Source organism: Lepidochelys olivacea, assembly GCF_965140295.1.
Source record: "Lepidochelys olivacea isolate rLepOli2 genome assembly, chromosome: 9".
NCBI lineage: Eukaryota > Metazoa > Chordata > Testudines > Cheloniidae > Lepidochelys > Lepidochelys olivacea.
The window spans coordinates 50,737,569-50,756,849 of record NC_140419.1 but is presented as its reverse complement, the minus strand read 5'-3'; the positions used below and the strand labels follow the sequence as shown (position 1 = coordinate 50,756,849).

At 46.0% G+C, this 19,281-nt stretch overlaps 1 protein-coding gene across 1 annotated transcript in view; it reads right to left on the bottom strand.

Annotated features, from left to right (window-relative positions):
* Positions 1 to 19,281, bottom strand: part of TSPEAR (thrombospondin type laminin G domain and EAR repeats) — an 88,785-nt gene that overhangs the window by 38,263 nt on the left and 31,241 nt on the right. Inside the window, exons 6-7 of the mRNA XM_084639334.1 lie at positions 18,376 to 18,507; positions 10,184 to 10,416 (exon numbers count right to left, since the gene is read on the bottom strand). Of these exons, the coding sequence (XP_084495460.1) occupies positions 10,184 to 10,416; positions 18,376 to 18,507 (365 nt within the window). The remainder of the gene's footprint in view (positions 1 to 10,183; positions 10,417 to 18,375; positions 18,508 to 19,281) is intronic.

The window sequence follows — 19,281 nt, the reverse complement described above, 5'->3', positions numbered from 1 at the left end:
TCAACATAGCTTTTTTGACTGCTGCTGCACATTGAGTGGCCATTTTCAGAGAACTATCCACAATGACTTCAAGATCTCTTTCTTGAGTGGTAACAGTTAATTTAGACCCATCATTTCATATGTATAGTTGGGATTATGTATTCCAATGTGCATTATTTTGCATTTATCAACATTGAATTTCATCTGCCATTTTGTTGCCCAGTCACCCAGTTTTGTGAGATCCCTTTGTAACTCTTCGCAGTCTGTTTTGGATTTAACTGTTTGGAATAATTTAGAGAAAATTCGGCAAATAGTTTCAGGCAAAAAAAACCCTGATTTTGTTTCAGAAAGGCCAACTTGTTTTGTTTTGACATTTTTTAAGCAACCCCCTTTGACATTTCATTTTGAAAAGACATTTTCAAACCAAAATGTTGATTCGAAGCAACATTCAAAACATTGCATTTGACCCATGCAAAAAAAGTTCATTTTTTTAGCAAGAAAAAACAAACAAAAAAGAAATCAGTTTTGGTTTGAAATGCACTGGGTGGTTTTTTTTCTAATTTATTGGCTCAGCTACCGAACCAAAAATTCCATTGCTCACTCTAGTTTCCAAAATAAGGAAAAATAATTCCTTTTACTGCAAATGTTATCTTTGGTATATACCTTTGGTATAGCTCCTTGTATAGTCAGTATTTCCCAACGTCCCTTACAAGCAATAAGTTAACTACTGGTACTCGTTCCAGAATAAGTGTGTCCACGCAGAATGTTATTCATAGAATATAAGGCCAGATGGGTCCATTAAAGCATCTAGTCTGACCTCCTGTACAGCACAGGCCAGAGAATTTCACCCAGGTTTTCCTGAATGTGATTAAACCTGTGTCTGACTAAAGCACACCTTTCAGAAAGGCAGCCAGGCTGGATTTGAAGACAAAAGATGGAGAATCCACCACTTCCCTTGGTAGTTCATGCCAGTGGTTAACCACCCTCATTGTCAGCATTGTGTGCCTTGCTTCTCACAGAAACTTTGTCTGGCTTCAGCTTCCAGCCATTAGTCCTTGCTATGCCATTTCCTGCTAGATTAAAGAGCCCCATGAAGGTCGTCAGACACTGTCGTCTTCTGCTTGAGAAATTGAACAGATTGAGCTCTCTGGGAATGTCCATACTGCAACCTCCCCCTGGCCTATTGCAGAAAGCCTCAGGGCCAGGTCAGCTGGGCTTGTGGGGTTCACACTACAGGGCTCGATATAGCAGTGTAGACGTTCCAGCCCAGGCTTGGAGACCCTCCCCGCTTGCTGGGCTTCAGAGCCTGGCACCTGAATCTACACTATTTTCTCCAGCCCTTGAATCATTTTTGTGGCTCTTTTCTGCACCCTCCGCAATTTTTGAACATCCTTTTGAAAACATGGATACCAGAACTGGATGCAATATTCCTATATCGGTCTCCCCGATGCCAGAGACCAGTGTTTACCAGATGGTGGGTCACGACACGCCAGTGGGTTGCAGGAAGGGTCTAGGTGGGTTGCATGTGCTCTCGCCCCGCAGCCCAGGCTCTCACTTCCCCTGGGCAGCAGGCGGCAGCATGGGGAGTGAGATCGCAGCAGCAGAGGATAGGAAGCAGCTGGAGCCAGCAAAGAGACAGTCAGTGGCCTGGTAGTGACTATGGCCCAGCCACCGGGAGAGAGGAGCTGGCTGGAGCTGGGGCTGTGGGAAGGGACAGGGCTGGGAAAGCTACTGCAAGGGAGTTGTGGGGGGAGGAGCTCAGCAGGGGGCTTGGACTGAGCAGCAGAGTGGAGATGGGGGAGCAGGGAGCTGAGAAGGGGCAGAGGGTGCAGGAGTAATGGTGGGCCCCCCTAAAATGGTGGGTTGCATTAGTAAAATGTTGGGAGCCACAACCATATACAGAGGGGAAATAACCTCCCTACTACTCCTCTGTTTCTACATCCAAGGACCTCATCAGCCCTTTTACCACAGCTTCACACTGGGAGTTCAGGTTAAGCTGTGCACCCGCTACAACCCCTAGATCCTTTCAGGGTCCCTGCTTGCCAGGATACAGTCCCCCGTTCTGTCGATGTGGCCTGCGTTCCTTGTCCTTAGATGTATAACTTTGCACTGGCTGTATAAAAATGTATTTTGCTTGAAATGGCTCACCTCATCAAGTGAGCCAGATCCCCCTGTAGAACTGCCCCGTCCTCATTATTATTTACCAACCTTTGTGTCATCTACAAATTTTATCAGCAGTGATTTTATATTTATTTCCAGATCACTGATGAACATGTTGAATAGTGTTGGGCCTAGAACGGATCCCTATGGATCCTCACTAAACACTCCGCATTTGATGATGATTCCCCATTGACAACTACTTTTTGAGATCTCCCAGGTAACGAGTTCATTTAATGTATGCTTTACTGATATCACATAGTACTAATTTTTTAATCATGTGGTACTAAGTCAAATGCCCTACAAAACACTAAGTCTATAACATCTCCTCAGTTACCTTTATCAGCCGAACTTGTAATCTCCTCTAAGAATAAAATCAGGTTTGTTTGACAAGACCTGTTTTCCATAAAACCATATTGACTATCATTAATTGTATTCCTATTCTTTAGTAATTGAATCTCCTATCAGCTTTTCCATTATTTTGCCCAGGACTTATGTGCAGCTAACTGTCCTATAGTTACCCAAGTTATCCCACTTGTCCTTTTTGAATACTCACACGACAGTAGCACTGTTTGAGTCTCTGGAATTTCATTGGTATTTTGAGATTTATTAAAAATTAACATCAATGAGCTGTCAGTTCTTTTAGGACTCTTGGGTGCAAGTTATCCAGGGCTACTGATTTTAAAATGTTTATCCTGAGTAGACGTATAACATCCACCTTACTTAATAAGGGAGGGACTGGAAAGTACTTTGCCATCCTCATGCAATACAAGCACATCATCATGTTTTTTTCTAGATACAGAACAGAAATATTTACTGAATACTCTTGATTTTTCTGGATTATTAACAACAATTTTACCATCTCTATCTAGTAATGGGCCTATATAATTGCTATTATTTATTTTGTTCCTAATATACTTTAAAATCTCCTTCTGACTGTCCTTAGCACTTCTAGTCATGGATATTTCCCTTATGTCTTTAGCTTCCCTTATCAATTTTCTACACTTCATAATTTCTCATTTATATCAATTACTATCTATCTGCCCTTGTTTTCCATTTTTTATACTTTGCCATTTTATTTCTAGTTACTGCCTTCACTAAACCAAGATGGGTTTTAGTTAAAGTTGTCCTCTTTTATTATGGAATCGTGGCTTTTTTTCCATCTAATAAACTCTTCCTAAAGAACACCCAATTTTCATTCAAATTTTTCTGGCTAAATGTTTCCTCCCAGTCAATTTCACTTACAATTTTCCTCAGCTTTGGGAAAGTAGCCCCTTTGATGCCCCAAGTGCATATATCAATGATTGGGACTATCCTCTGTTTCCCTATGTTGAATATAATCAGATCACATTGACTGGTCCTTAAGCAACCACCAATTTCCAGTCTAGTGATTAATTCATCTTTAGCCATCACAAGGAGTCCAAAATAGAATTACCTTATGTTGGGTGTTATACCTTTTGTGTCAGAAAATCACTTGTGATAGCTACTTCAGTAAATTTCCAAGTGCAGACAAGCTCTATGTTTCCAGCCCTTGTGGTTGCAGAGAAATGCTTGAACATGGAACTGGAATGTACCCTAGCCTCAGAAACCCGACAGCAAATAAAAAGAACTCAATATTTATTTTAAAAATCTCTCATGCTTTTTGGGGCCTGATTCATGATTTTTGAACACTTGGGGTTGGCAGTACTGCATAAAGTTATGACATTTCTTCAGTTTGTTTGCCGTCAGTTTATAAGCCGCCAGGGGCATGCAAATCCTTTTGGGCTGGGCACTAAGCAAGCTGGAAATGATTCTGTACTTTAAGAAAACCAAGGCAATCCATGGATTCCAAGGCCAGGAGGGACACCTGTGATCATCCACTCTAACCTCCTCTATAACACAGGCCAGAAAATGGCCCCAAGTAATTCCTGTTTGAACTAGGTCTTTATTTTTATTTTTAATCCAGTTGATTTTAAAATTGCCAGTGATGGAGAATCCACTATGGTCCCTGGTAAACTGGTCCAGTGCTTAATTACCCTCACTGTTAAAAATATGCTCCTTATTTCTAATCTGAAATTGTCCAGCTTCAACTTCCAGCCATTCAACCTTATATCCCTTTCTCTGCTAGACTGAAGAGTTCATTATTAAAAATTTGTTCCCCATACAGGTACTTACAGACTGTGATCAAGTCACCCCTTAACCTTCTCTTGGTTAAACTAAATAGATGGAACTCCTTGAGTCTATCACTATAAGGCAGGTTTTCTAATCTTTTAATCATTCTTGTGACTCTTCTCTGACCCCTCTCCAACTGATCAACAAAACCATATCCTGAAAGCAACAATACATATCCCTTGACAAGTGATGACACCAGATGCCTTTCAATGCATGTTCACTTTAAGAAAAATGGGATCACTGTCTTCTAAGCAGATTAAAGCTTCTTGCAATCCACATGCAAAACTGGATGAGCTGCTGGCAAGAGAGCAGAGAATACAAACAACAGAAAAGCTTGCATCAGCTCAGACATGTGCTTTCAGCAGCAACCTAAAGGACTCTTCACTGACTTCCTCCTGTAATTTATATTTTACTATATTTGGATCTCCTTTTGGAAGGTTGATACGCTGTGCTTGGTAAGGCCAGTAGAGTATTTCCAACACACCTCTGACCAACATACTAACTAAGGTAGAATCCTTCCTACCAACACTACAAAAAGAAGGATTCTGCGTGGACTACTCCTGAAGGTCGAAACAAGAGACTGGACTTCTACATAGAGTGCTTCCATCGACGTACCCGGGCTGAAATTGTGGAAAAGCAGCATCACTTGCCCCATAACCTCAGCCGTGCTGAACACAACGCCATCAACAGCTTCAGGAACAACTCTGACATCATAATCAAAAAGGCTGCAAAGCAGGTGCTGTTGTCATCATGAATAGGTCAGAATATGAACAAGAGGCTGCTAGGCAGCTCTCCAACACCACATTCTACAGGCCATTATCCTCTGATCCCACTGAGGATTACCAAAAGAAACTACACCATCTGCTCAAGAAACTCCCTGAAAAAGCACAGGAACAGATCTGTGCAGACACATGCCTAGATGCCCGATCTGGGGTATTCTATCTGCTACCCAAGATCCATAAACCTGGAAATCCTGGACATCCCATCATCTCAGGCATTAGCACCCTGACAACAGGATTGTCTGGCTATGTGGACTCTCTCCTCAGACTCTACACTACCAGCACTCCCAGCTATCTTCGAGACACCACTGACTTCCTGAGAAAACTACAATCCATCGGTGATCTTCCAGAAAACACCATCCTGGCCACTATGGATGTAGAAGCCCTCTACACCAACATTCCACACAAAGATGGACTACAAGCCGTCAGGAACAGTATCCCCGATAATGTCACGGCAAACCTGGTGGCTGACCTTTGTGACTTTGTCCTCACCCACAACTATTTCACATTTGGGGACAATGTATACCTTCAAATCAGCAGCACTGCTATGGGTATCTGCATGGCCCCACAGTATGCCAACATTTTTATGGCTGACTTAGAACAACGCTTCCTTAGCTCTCGTCCCTTAACGCCCCCTACTCTACTTGCACTACATTGATGACATCTTCGTCATCTGGACCCTTGGAAAGGAAGCCCTTGAGGAATTCCACCATTATTTCAACAATTTCCATCCCACCATCAACCTCAGCCTAGACCAATCCACACAAGCGGTCCATTTCCTGGACACTACTGTGCTAATAAGCGATGGTCACATAAACACCACCCTATACCAGAAACCTACTGACCACTATACTTACCTACATGCCTCCAGCTTCCATCCACGAAACACCACACGATCCATTGTCTACAGCCAAGCTCTAAGATACAACCGCATTTGCTCCAACCCCTCAGACAGAGACAAACACCTACAAGATCTCTATCAAGCATTCTTAAAACTACAATACCCACCTGCTGAAGTGAAAAAACAGATTGACAGAGCCAGAAGAGTACCCAGAAGTCACCCACTACAGGACAGGCCCAACAAAGAAAATAACAGAACGCCATTAGCCATCACCTTCAGCCCCCAACTAAAACCTCTCCAGTGCATCATCACAGATTTACAACCTATCCTGAAGGATGATCCCTCACTCTCACAGATCTTGGGAGACAGACCAGTCCTCTCTTACAGACAGCCCCCCAACCTGAAGCAAATACTCTCCAGCAACCACACACCACACAACAAAAATATTAACCCGGGAACCTATCCTTGCAACAAAGCCCGATGCCAACTCTGTCCACATATTTATTCAAGTGACACCATCATAGGACCTAATCACATAAGCCATGCCATCAGAGGCCCATTCACCTGCACATCCACCAATGTGATATATGCCATCATGTGCCAGCAATGCCCCTCTGCCATGCACATTGGCCAAACCAGACAGTCTCTACGCAAAAGAATAAATGGACACAAATCTGACATCAGGAATCATAACATTCAAAAACCGGTAGGAGAACACTTCAACCTCTCTGGCCACTCAGTAACAGACTTAAAGGTGGCAATTTTGCAACAGAAAAGCTTCAAAAACAGACTCCAATGAGAAACTGCTGAGCTTGAATTAATATGCAAACTAGATACCATTAACTTCGGTTTGAATAGAGACTGGGAGTGGCTGGGTCATTACACATATTGAATCTATTTCCCTAAGTTAAGTATCCTCAGACCTTCTTGTCAACTGTCTAAATGGGCCATCTTCATTATCACTACAAAAGTTTTTTTCTCCAGCTGATAATAGCTCATCTCAACTAATTAGCCTCTCACAGTTTGTATGGCAACTTCCAACTTATCAGTATGTATCTATATATCTTCTTACTATATGTTCCATTCTATGCATCCGATGAAGTGGGCTGTAGCCCACGAAAGCTTATGCTCTAATAAATTTGTTAGTTTCTAAGATGCCACAAGTACTCTTGTTGTTTTTGCGGATACAGACGAACACGGCTGCTACTCTGAAACAAGTAGAAATACAGGTTTTCTCTAGGAAGGGCCCCAGAAATACAGCAAAAGCTAATAGCTTCATAATTTTTAAAAGGACTTTTTCAGAACCTATCCCAACTTTTCTTTCAGTAAGGTGCTATTACATTTTCTGGACAGCTAGATCAACTATTTATTTTATTATTCCTATCACTAAGGCTTCCACAACTGAGACATCCAGGGTAGCCAGCATGAACTGAAGAGTACATCCAGAATCCTTAAGAAAAGGGGGCCAGTTCTTTCCCTTGCCACAATAGAAATTGGACAGGAGCACGAACATGTTGCAGGTGCTGCTGCAGTAGCTGTTTACAATGGAAGGAGAGTGGCAGAGAGGAAGAGGAGGAGAGGCAGGTGCTGGCAGGCCACCCTGACTGCCTTCCTTACCCTGGCATGGTGAATTCTGGCTCCGCAGAGTTCTATGCTTCAGCTGCACAAGGAGCTGGGATGTGATTGTTGGGGGGTTGAATTGGGAGGATTTGTGTATGGACAGAGGAGATGTACAGAGGTTGGGGAGGTCGTAAGCAGTGCATGTACATAGTTGGGGGGGCCTTTGTTTTCAACATGTGTTTCAATCATAGCAGTATATCCATGACTGTGAAAAGACATTCCTCAAGTGTTTGCAGACAGCAGGCCGGCTCTCCCATGAGCTGTGGGCCCAGCTCCCTACCTCTGCCTGCAGGTACCAGAACAGAAGCCAGAGAGCAACCACCAGCAGCGGGATTCGAAGGGCCAGCTTTGCAAAAGATTCCAGGACCAAATTTTCAAGGTCTCCGCACTCCTAACTAGGGCCAGATTTTCAAAAAAGCTCAGCCCCCAGCAGGCTCCAGGGAGGGCCACAGGAGCTGCTGAGAACTTTTGAAGATTCTGTGGCTGAGCAGCCTGCCCCTTCAGACAGGAAGCACAAAGCGAGCGAGAGAACAAACACCCACCACAGCATCACCTGCACAGAGCCGCCAGCTCTCAGCCAAGAGCAGCCCCACTAACATTCCTTGGAGGACGCTTCCCTGGCTGAGTCTGTGGTCTCTGAACCCTGGGGCCCAGCTGTTATGGTGGGCTTTGGAGCTGGTGAATGCCCGATGTGGTTCTCCTGCTCTCTCAATCTGCTAGGAAAGTGCTGCCGTTCTTCTACCAACACCTCCCTCTCCAGACCAACATACATTTTCCTGAATGCGGGTATTCATGAGCATCATCCAAATGTCAGAAACTTCAGAGCCAAACATAATCTAAATCCAAATACAAGCCTCTTTGCCCATCCCCAACAGACAACATGTGCATACGGCAGAGCACATAATGTATGCACACCGCCTGCACAGAAAGCTCCCATGCGACGAGGAGCAAGGTGCTGAGCAGCGTGCAGAGCAAGAGGTCAGTGTGCAGGAGGTGGGGCTGAGATGTAATAACATAGGAATACTGCTACTACAGATCTGTGTTCATTCACGAAGCTTGTATGTGACCGAGTCACGGGCAACGTGAACTTTAGGACTATATTGACTAACAGAGGTAGCAGGAAGGGAACACAAATAGATAAGAAACCTCCAAGTAAACCCTTGCAAGGGGCCTAGGCTGGTGAGCTTGGTTACACAGCTGTTTTGCCCGGGTTGGCACAGCTGGGTTGAAAGGACTGAAACAGATCAAAAGTGACTGCGGAGGAGGCAGTTGTCAGGACCCGTTTGTGGAGAAACGGACTGATACAGAGGCAGGCCCTGTGGGATGGGTCTGTAGCAGCTGGTCCCTCTTGAGGGCCAGGCCTGGTCCGACCGACCAGTGTAAAGGCCTTCACTGTTTGAAATCCTCTCTCTCGTGCTGCGCTGTTTCCCTGCTGCTAAGGGGAAACAATCATTTGTTTTCAGAAGGCTGTTTGGTCACGCCCTGTGCTACCACCTGCTAAGCAGTCACAGGGCACTGCAGCCCTCAGCCCAGTCTAAGACTAGGAGAGTCATGGGATTCCCTGCAGGGCAGGTGAAGGCACGAGGTCTGATGCCGGGAGTTGGGTGCACTTGGGGAGATAAGAGCTGGGCCATGGGGGCAGCTGGCCCTGAACCATGACAGTCACACACATAACATAAGGTGTGATTCCATTTATGAGTACATCAGAAAAGGGAAAGCAAACTACAGCAGAAGCAATGTGCAATTTACTGATTCTCCACTCCACCACCCACCACTTTTATGCTGGAAATAGACTGGACAATCCATGGAGTCACAACAGCATAAAACTAGGACAATGGAGAAGAGAATCTGGCTCCAGATCTCGTAAATGGAAGCATGTCCCGGCTAAGATTTTAGAAGGTTCATGTTACAGACATGGAGTTCTGCCCAGGTTTGGAAATCGAATTTATTTTCTGGACAATGGGAACTTTACATAGTTTTATGGAATCAAAGGGGGCATGTGTCACACAGCCCAGTTCTCTGGAAAGCCAGTTATTAGACTGGGAAATGCATACCCATTAGACTTATTAAAATCCATCCATGATACAATTCTGCTGGATACATGACCTGCATGGGAACAGGACATTGCAACATTCACAGATATGATTTTAATAGAAACCTATTAATGTCTGAGCTGAGAGCAGACAGAGTCCACCAGAAATCAGCAGCAACAAATTGTTGTTTTGGAGAATCTTGAACAGAAAATCACAGGCTTGGAGACTTCATATAGACCTACATGCTGTGGAGAATAGTAATTCAAGAAGGACTGACTGATGAGCTTTGAATGCTATGGAGAGACAAACAAGTATCTATTTCCTATGGCGTGTCAGTAACTGATATCAGCTTAGCTAGGATTTTTGCTGCTTTGTACAATAGTAAAATCAAAAAAAGCAACATTTCCTTCCCAATCATCTATGTACAGTTGCAGATTAGCCATGGGGACAACCCCATTATACCAGCACAACTCTGTTGAAATTAACTGAGCTACACCAGTTTACACCAGCTAAGGATCTGGCCCTAAACCATTAACCCTGACAAGACTCAAAGTTGGGCCAGCCCTTCTGAGAATTTGACACAGTTTGACACAGCACCAAAGGAACCCTAAAAGCGGAATTACCTTTTTTCCTATGGTGAAATAGCACCAGGATTGAGCTTGGTAGGTGGGGATGTTTTGGTAAGACAGGAATTTTCCATCAGTCCATTTGTAGATAGCTGACCCAGGCGGAGTGTACCGATTTGCTGTGGCCGCAAAAACCCCCACCTTTGGAATGACGAAGATCTCGATGCCCATGGTTTCAGAGTTGGTCATCAAGTTCTGATATTCTTCTACATAGTCCAGCCTCTCTTTGACTAGGAAATAACAAAAAAGGATGGAAATGAAAAATAGATGCCTCCTTAATTCAACTGTGTTCCAAAGTTCAATGGAGGGCTATATTTTTGGTTATTTTGTATGCATGGCACTGAGTAGCCAAATTAAAAGTCCTGTGCTAAAGGGCTTAACCATCAAAGGGCAAGTTAATTTACTGTTGGGCTCTGCCTGCACAGTCCAGCCCTCAGCAAAGTGACCTGACAAGTGATGGCCACAGACAATGGACAGCATGGACCAGGAAGACAAGGGTTCCGTAAACACGGCGCTGTGAGTGGAAGGATGTTACATGTATTGCAGAGGCCACTCTGCTTAAGGATGCAAAACAGTTGCCTTTGTACCTCCCTGTGCATAAGACATACTGATCATTTTCCAACACATTCGCCTCCAGAGCTGCATTCTGTAGGTCCGGTCTCTGCCAGCCCATGAATGCTTCTAGAAAGTTGGAGCAAAATCCCTTCAGTCAGGCATTTTCCCACTATGAGAGGGTTAAAAAAAAATCACCTTTTTTTAGTTTAAAAAGGGGTGGGGAAGGTCCCTGAACTTTGAATCTAATTGAGGAGACCATTGGAAGGAGCCACCTGGAGGAAAGAAAAGCAGTTACAGCAGGTACACCCTCTAGGGGAGAGCTGAGATCAGCTGGAGTTAAACCCTCTCCCCAGCATCCCAGACCCAGAACTGTGCAAAGGATTCCCCTTTCAGGGACACAAGATCTCCCACTTTCCTATCAGCTACAGGTGGAAGACACTACTGGGAGGAGACAGCCAGAAACTCAGCCAGCCAGAGCTGAGCCTGGCAAAAAAAAAAAAAAATTGTGGTACTATCATGCCACAAACACGTCACTATCATATTGTTCACTCTGCTTGTATGTTATACTCCTTCCCCTTACCCTCCTCTCTCTTGTCTATCTAGATTGTAAGCTCCCCAAGGCAGTGTCCAGTTCTGGTGTCCCCCATTCAAGAAGGATGTTGATAAATTGGAGAGAGTTTCAGATAAAGCCATGAGAATGATGAAAGAATTAGAATACATGCCCTAGAGCGATAGCCTCAAGGAGCTCAATCTATTTAGCTTCGCAAAGAGAAGGTTAAGGCGTAATGTGATTACAGTCTATAAGTATCTATATGGGGAACAAATATCTAATAATGGGCTCTTCAGTCTAGTGAAGAAAGGTCTAACACAATCAATGGCTGGAAGTTGAAGTGAGACAAATTCAGATTGGAAATAAGATGTAAATTTTTAAGAGTGAGAGTAATTAACCACTGGAACAATTTACCCAGGGTCATGGTGGATTCTCCATCACTGACAATTTTTAAATCAAGACTGGGTGTTTTTCTAAAGGATCTGCTCTAGGGATTATTTTGGAGGAGTTCCCTGGCCTGTGCTATACAGGAGATCAGATTATCACAATGGTTCTTTCTAGCCTTATAATCTGTAAATCTAATGCAGGGAGTGTCTCTTACACTATGTATAGTGCCTAGCAAAATGGGGTGTGATTTGGTTGAGGTCTTGGCTGCTGCTGCAATACAGATAAATAATAATCAACTGAAAAGTACATCCACAAGGAGTAGGAAGTGCATGATTTAGGCACCTGCAAAAACTGGAAGATAAAATGGAGAAGTTATGAAGGTTTGAAAATATTCCACAGCCCATGCTCAGTAGAAAAGAGCTTTTAGACTGCAGGGCAGTAACCCAGTAATCCTCCTTTGTCCTAGGCCTGTAGAGGTGTTATCTACCCACTTCACCTTGCGTGATCTCTTGCAACATTTATTAACTCCTTCTCTGTTCCACACTTGTATGTAGCTGTGACACTCTCAGTTCCTTTCCCAGACCTGAAGAAGAGCTCTGTATAACTTGAAGGCTTGTCTCTCTCACCAATAGAAGTTCGTCCAGTAAAAGATATTACCTCACCCATCATCTCTGTCATTAGCTTTTACACAGCCATTTCAAACATGGGTGTAGTAAGCATGCACATACAGCTATTTAACTACCCACTGAAACGCCTGCTGCACCAAGAGGATTCAAAACATGCAAGCTGTGACAAAGCTTTGTCCTTGCCTCCGTGGGTCCCACGTTTCCTGGTGGATTTCGCTAGCCTCAGAGGCTCACTGTGACCCTCCATGTAACCCTTCTCTCTCTAGAGACAAGGGTCACAGTCTACTGAGCCATTTTCATCATAAGCCAGCAAGGGAGGTGAGGAGAAGTTATCCTTCCTTGCACAGTCTCCGTTGTCTCCCAGTCTCAGTGATTAATCAGGGGGCAAAGGTGGGGGGGGGACCCACCCTCTACTCCAGGCTCCAGCCCAGGGACCCTAATAGTATCAGCTATGGTAGCTGACCTTTTAGAAACATGACACGTAGAATTCCCTGGGCTACTTCCCCCACAGCAGCCCTCACTTCCTCAAGCTCCACTTCACCCTTACCTCAGGGCCTCCTTCCTCGTGCCTGATATGGTGTGTACTGCTCAGCCTCTCCAACAGCACAACTTCCTTCCACAGCTCCTGACATGCACACCCACCTGACTGACTGGGAGGCTTTTAACTAGTTTCAGCCAGCCCCTGATTGGCTTCAGGTGTCCCAATCAACCTAGCCTTCTCCCTGCCTTCTGGAAAGTTCTTAATTGGCCCTAGGTGTCTTAATTGACCTGGAGCAGCTGCCATTTCATTTATCCTGGTACCAGGGATTTGTTTAGCCTGGAGCTAATCTATCTATCTCCCACTAATTTTCCATAGCCACCTGGCCTTGCCCTGTCACAAAGCATAGGCACTGACTAGAGCAATGTTTTTCAAACGCAGTCACTGGGGCCGCATGCGGCCACCAGGGGTTTTTCATGCAGCCACGACAGTCTCCAGGGGTGCAGGGGCAAAGCATCGGCCCCTCCCTCCTTGTTGCTTCTGGATGCACCACCCTGCACGGCCTCTGGAGAGAAGTGGGGCACAACGCTGCAGGAGCAAGGTGAGTTCTTGACTCTCCTTGTGGGAGGGGGTCTGGGCAGCAGGCTCCAGCAGCGGGGACTTCAGGAACCTGGCTGTGCAGCCACAGGCTCCAACTGACCAGGCTCCAAATGACCATCCCCCCCTCCCCCTCCCCCGGCTCTAGCCACATGGCCGTGGCCTCCAGCTGCAGGGTTTCAGCCTCCGGCCCCGGAGTTCAGCTGTATGGCAACAGGCACTGGCTCTCGGCTCCAGTCCTGAGCTCCAACCGCACAGTGGCAGGTGCTGGCCACAGGCACCAACCCCCAGCCCCAGCCCCAGGGGAGTGGGCTCCAACCATAGGGCTTTGGGCGCCAACCCCCAGCTCTGGCAGCAGAGCTTCAGACTGCCTCTGGCCCCCAGTTCCAGCCGTTCGGTGGTGGGCACTGGCCCCAGGCTCCAGCCACGTGGCCCTAGCCCCTGGTGCTGATCCTCTGCCCCAGTTGCATGGCAGCAGGCACCAAATCACGGTTCTGTTCCTGGGCTCCTGCCACTTAGTGGTGGGAGCTGGCCCCAGGTGCCAACCCCTGGCCCTGGCCACACAGCAGCAAGTGCTGGCTCCAGCCACTCAATGGCGGGTGCTGACTCCTGGCTGCAGCCACAAACCCCTGGGCTCCAGCACCCACCTCCGAGCTCTGGCCATGCAGCGGCAGGCAATAGCCCTGGGCGCTGACCCACAGCTCCAGCTGCATGGCAGTGGGCTCCAATCCCTGGCTCCAGCCATGCAGTTCCTGTCCCCAGCTCCGGGTTCGGGCACTGAGCCTTGGACGCATGGCAGCAGACACCAGGCCCTGCCTCTGGCCATGCAACAGTGGGGCTCATCACCGACCCCCATCACCCCGGCGCCTGCTGCCTCCCACAGCCCTGTATCCATTCCCACCCATTGCCCCTGGACCCTGCTGCCTTTCTGGCCTCACATCCACCCCTACCCCCATTACCATGGGCCCCCACTGCCTCCCACAGCCCCACATCCACCCTCCCCACACCCAGGACCCTTCAGCCTCCCCCAGCCCTGCATCCATCCCCCCATCGCCTCTGGCCCCTGTTGCCTCCCCACTTTGCCCTCCCCCTCCCCATCCAGGGCTTAATGGGTCCTGGGGCTTGCTGAGAAAAGTGATATTAACAAACGTGCAAGTATCACTTTTCACAGCAGACTTACTAGCTATCTATGAAAAGTGATACCTGTATGTTTGTTAATATCACTTATCACTTTTCATAGCCTCCCAGGTAGCTACTAAGTGTGCTGTGATATTAACAAATATACAAATATCTCTGTTCACAGCAAGCCCCAAGACCCATGAAGCCCTGCATGGGGCGAGGGAGGGGAGGGGAAGTGAAGTGAAGGGGGAGGCAGCATGATTTTTGTTATTGAGTCTGCCAAGAAACCCTACAAATACTCGTTACAATTATTTGGAAGTTGAATCTGTGCCTATGGAATTGTTTTTCCGAAAGTTAATTAAGTATTTTAGGGGGAAAGTGTCAGTGCGGCCACCAGTGAGAGTTGGTGGCTGCACTCTGAGGCCACCCAAACATTTGTTGTGAGAATCCCTGGACTATAGGCTGGAGCACACAAGGGGAAAAAATAGTGGGTGCTCAGCACCCACCAGCCACAGTTGCTCGGCAGCTGGGGGAGGCACTTGCAGGAGGGCGGAGAGCAGCAAGCGGCAGGCGGGCTGGGCCTTGGGGGGGGGTTGGAGTGGGCCAGGAAGAGACAGAGAGGGCAGAGCCTTGGGGAGGAGGGGGAGCAGGGGTGGGAAGAGGCAGAGCCGGGGGGGCTTGGATCAGGGCAGGGGGGAGCACCCCCGGAGGAAAAAGAAAACTTAGCACCTATGCATGCAAGGAATGTTAAAAGCAGCTTTCTCTCCAACCACAAGACTTCATTGAAATCACACGGCTTAAAAGGAGTGCACAGAGAGGTTCTGAGTCTGCAGCTGAAGTTCCAGTCCCACCCCTATCACTGACCCTCTTTAATAATACTTTGTACAAAGCATTTTGCAAGCATTATTTTTCAGTTGCTCCTTAAAGCTCTTAACTGTGCAGACCCCAGCTATATGTAAAACCTCTTTCATAATAGAGCCATTTAATACTTAATGCATAGCATTGTTCAGTCCTAGCTCTCAACATGCATTATAAAGGCAGGTGAGTTTCGTTACAATGATTGAATTCGCCTTCACTCAGTAAGTTCTTCACACACAAACAGCTAGTCAAGCTAGTTCTCCTGCAGGAGTGGAAGGCAGGCAGTAGATAAATGTTGTTGCCATTTCTAAATATTGAGAGGTGCTTATGCTACAGTGATGGGGTGAAATCCATGTCCAGTTTACAGAGGGGTACACAGAATTGAAATTATTTCCCCAAGGCCATTTCATAACAGAGCTGGGAATAGAAACCAGGCACTCTGAACCTTAGTCTAGTACCCTATGCAGTGCAGTCCTAGAGATGAATTTTCCTAGTACTAAGCAATCAAGCAGTTTTCAACCAGATGCTAAATAGGTGAGAAAGCCTGACCTTTGGTCTTCTAATATGTACATCCATACTGTGACATTGCACTCCATATGTTTTATGGAAATATGCTTATGAGTGTGAATATGATGTAATTGGAATATGCTTTATGCAAAAGGTCTCTTGTAAGGTATCATAAAAAAGGTTATAACCAACTGAAAATATTCCTCCTATTTGTATGCATGTATCATTCTTGTATCTGAAGCTAGAAATATGAAGTATAACTCTGAGGTCCTATTGTAAATATGTAAAGTGTGGGCCAGTAATGGTGGTTTAGAATCCCATAGACTAGGACAATTGGTTGTAAATGGTTTATTTACCTGAAAGCCTTCTTGTGCATGTGTGGGCCAATCCAGGAAAAATGGAGACTTGGGATCTTACAGTGACATGTGACCATGTCATTTGATACTGGAATCCATCTTAATCCTTGTACTTTTCCATTGATGAGGTGAGGGTGGGGACAAGCACAGACAAAAGATTCCCGAGTGCCAAAGCTATAAAAGGGGGTGGAGCAGGACAAAAGGGGCCAGTCATGAGAAAATCCCTGCTTACCACCTGAGATGTCTGCTGGAACTAACAAGGACTGTACCAGGGGAAAGGATTGGGCCCAGACTAGGAAGGAGTCTAGTCTGTGAAAGAAGCTTGTTGGACTATCTCTGAGGGTGAGATATTACCTGTAATCAGTTTCTTAATGTATTAGGCTTAGATTTGCATGGTTTTGCTTTATTTTGCTTGGTGACTTACTTTGTTCTGTCTGTTATTACTTGAAACCATTTAAATCCTACTTTTTATACTTAATAAAATCACTTGAGTTTATTAATAAACCCAGAGTAAGTGATTAATACCTGGTGGAGCAAACAGCTGTGCATATCTCTCTATCAGTGTTATAGAGGGTGGACAATTTATGAATTTACTCTGTATAAGCTTTATACAGAGTAAAACGGATTTATCTGGAGTTCAGGCTCCCAGAAAGGCTGACCACTGGGCAAGTCCCTGTCAACTGAGAAGCTTCTTGGCTGAGTGAATCTGTTTCAGTGAACTGCAGAGAGATGTTGTCCAACCTTTGGGTCTGTGCTGGAGTGTCTAACTCAGCAAGACAGGAGTGGAGGGGCACCTGTTCTGGCAGGAGGGTTGTTCTCAGTGGTATCCCAGCTCACTGAGTGACACTCTTGAGGGGAGTCTCTGTGAAAGAACCCATCACACAAAGAATGAAAAATGAGGGCAGGAGAGCAGTGAAAAAAATCTTTCTGTACCTCTGCTGAGCTCTCACACACTCACTAGCAAAGAACAACCTTGCACAAGAGACAAAGAGAGAAAACACCTCAACTTGCCATACTTACACCTTTTGTTAATCATCATCATTATTATTATTCATATAGCACCAAATATATGCTAGGTGCTGTCATGTTTCAGGGCAACTGCACCTGTGTTTTCCCTCAGTGGTACAGCAAGGGCCCCTAGCTCCCCTGCCATCGCCTCTCTTGGGTGGAGACCTGCGTTTCTTTTCTTCCTGAACAGGGTGTCTACAGGCTGAACAATTCCCAGCCATCACTGTGTTATTCCCAGGAAAAGACAATCTGTCTAAGCACACTTGCTTGCTTTCTCTCCAGGGACTAATAGTGTTTGCTGGCCACAATTAAGCTACTACACAGCTCTTCCTAAGCAAGCACATTTATTCTTTGGGTAAAAGCACTCCAGAGAAAACATATTAAAAACGAGAAGAGAACCTATGTACACACAGACAAGTTTACCAGAGGTCACCCCAACTCTACCATGGGCTATGGCAGGAGAAGTTCTTCCATACCCCACAAAGCGGTCTCTGCTATGGTCAGAAGCCTCAGCTCAGAACCAGCACCCAGTCCTATGGGGCCTCAGATGGTCAAATCCTTCCAACCCTAAAGATTGGGGCCCTCTGTCGCCCAGAGGTCCTGCCCATTTGTTGGATCAGGGAGAAGGTCCTGAGTCATCTTTCTGTGAAGTCCTTTCTGTGTCTGTAGGTCCCTGGAGAATCCAGATTGTGTCTCTGAACTGCCCGCATGTAACAGGTCATCAATAGACAACAGGTGCCCCCACAAGGCGAAGTTTCAAAGACTGAGTGTGTAGGTGGGGAGTTGCAATGCCCTCACCTCATGTATTTCCTAGGAGCTCCACTTCACACTTCTTGTCCCCAAAAAGTCCTCGGAAGTTCCTAATCCGTCCCAGAGATTGTACTAGTCAGTCTCCTGTAGATGCTCCACAATAACACATCCACACTTGCATTTTTAATACAATAGACCCCAAGATATTAAACTTAATTCAATAACATTTATCTTAATTCCATAAGATGTGTCCAGGGGAGTGTCAGACCAATCACATGTGCTCCCAGATGAGAAGACTAAGTCTGAGCTCCACAGAGCTCACAATCTAAATCTCTACCACTAGAAGCAACAAAGTGAGCCATAGTAGCAGAGCTGTCTACCAGTCACAGATCTCTTACCTTCTAGCATGGCGATCCATGCACTCCCATCACATAGATAGAGCCCTTTCTGAGAAGCGTTAAACCAGAACTGGGCCTTTTCATTCTTCGTGCAGGGAGGTCGGGATCCTAGAGTCACTTTCATGTCAGCCTCTGAACACAAAACAAAAGCAAACAGGTCCCTTTAATGCCCTCAATACAATGAAAGATTAAATTGGACTATTAAAAATGGAGACCACTGCCCTGCCAGAGCATATAGCATAGGGTGGCCTGGATTGGGTAGAGAGTCCTACAGATCACAGTGGGTTACATGGCTTAGGACCCACACCCTGCAAAGCACCTAAGCACACACTTAGCTTTAAGTAGATCAGCGTACCCCACTCATGTCAATTAGAGTACCGCTGCGCTTAACGTCAAGCATGTGCTTTAGTGTTGTGCTGAATGGGGCCTTCACTCACGAGAAAGAGACTGTATGTCCACTTTGCAGGAGCAATTAGCAAGGGCACTGTTCCAAGACAAAGCCAGACTCAGCAGATATGCTGCAGAGCTCTGAGGGCTTAATCTAGTCCATATCTGTTAAGGCCCAAGGTCCAGAAATCTGGAGATATCATACAAAATGTACAAGAGCTTAATTTGCATATTGATCACTATGCAGTGCCTCAATTCCATATGTTTTAAAAGTGGAAAAAACTTTTCTTTTTTTAATTTTCTCCCTCTACTCCGAGCTCTCCCCCTGGTATCTCAATTCAGCTGCTAGTTCAGTTTCTCTGAACCACCTACTGCAGAACTCTACAGAGCCCAGCGTCACCTGATTTGGGCTGATTTGGGCTGGTGGGGCGGAACTGCTCTCTCTCTCTCTCCTGGCTTACATCACCCCCTGCCACAACCACCTTACCAGCCACAGAGTGCGCTCTCGGATCCCCCTGC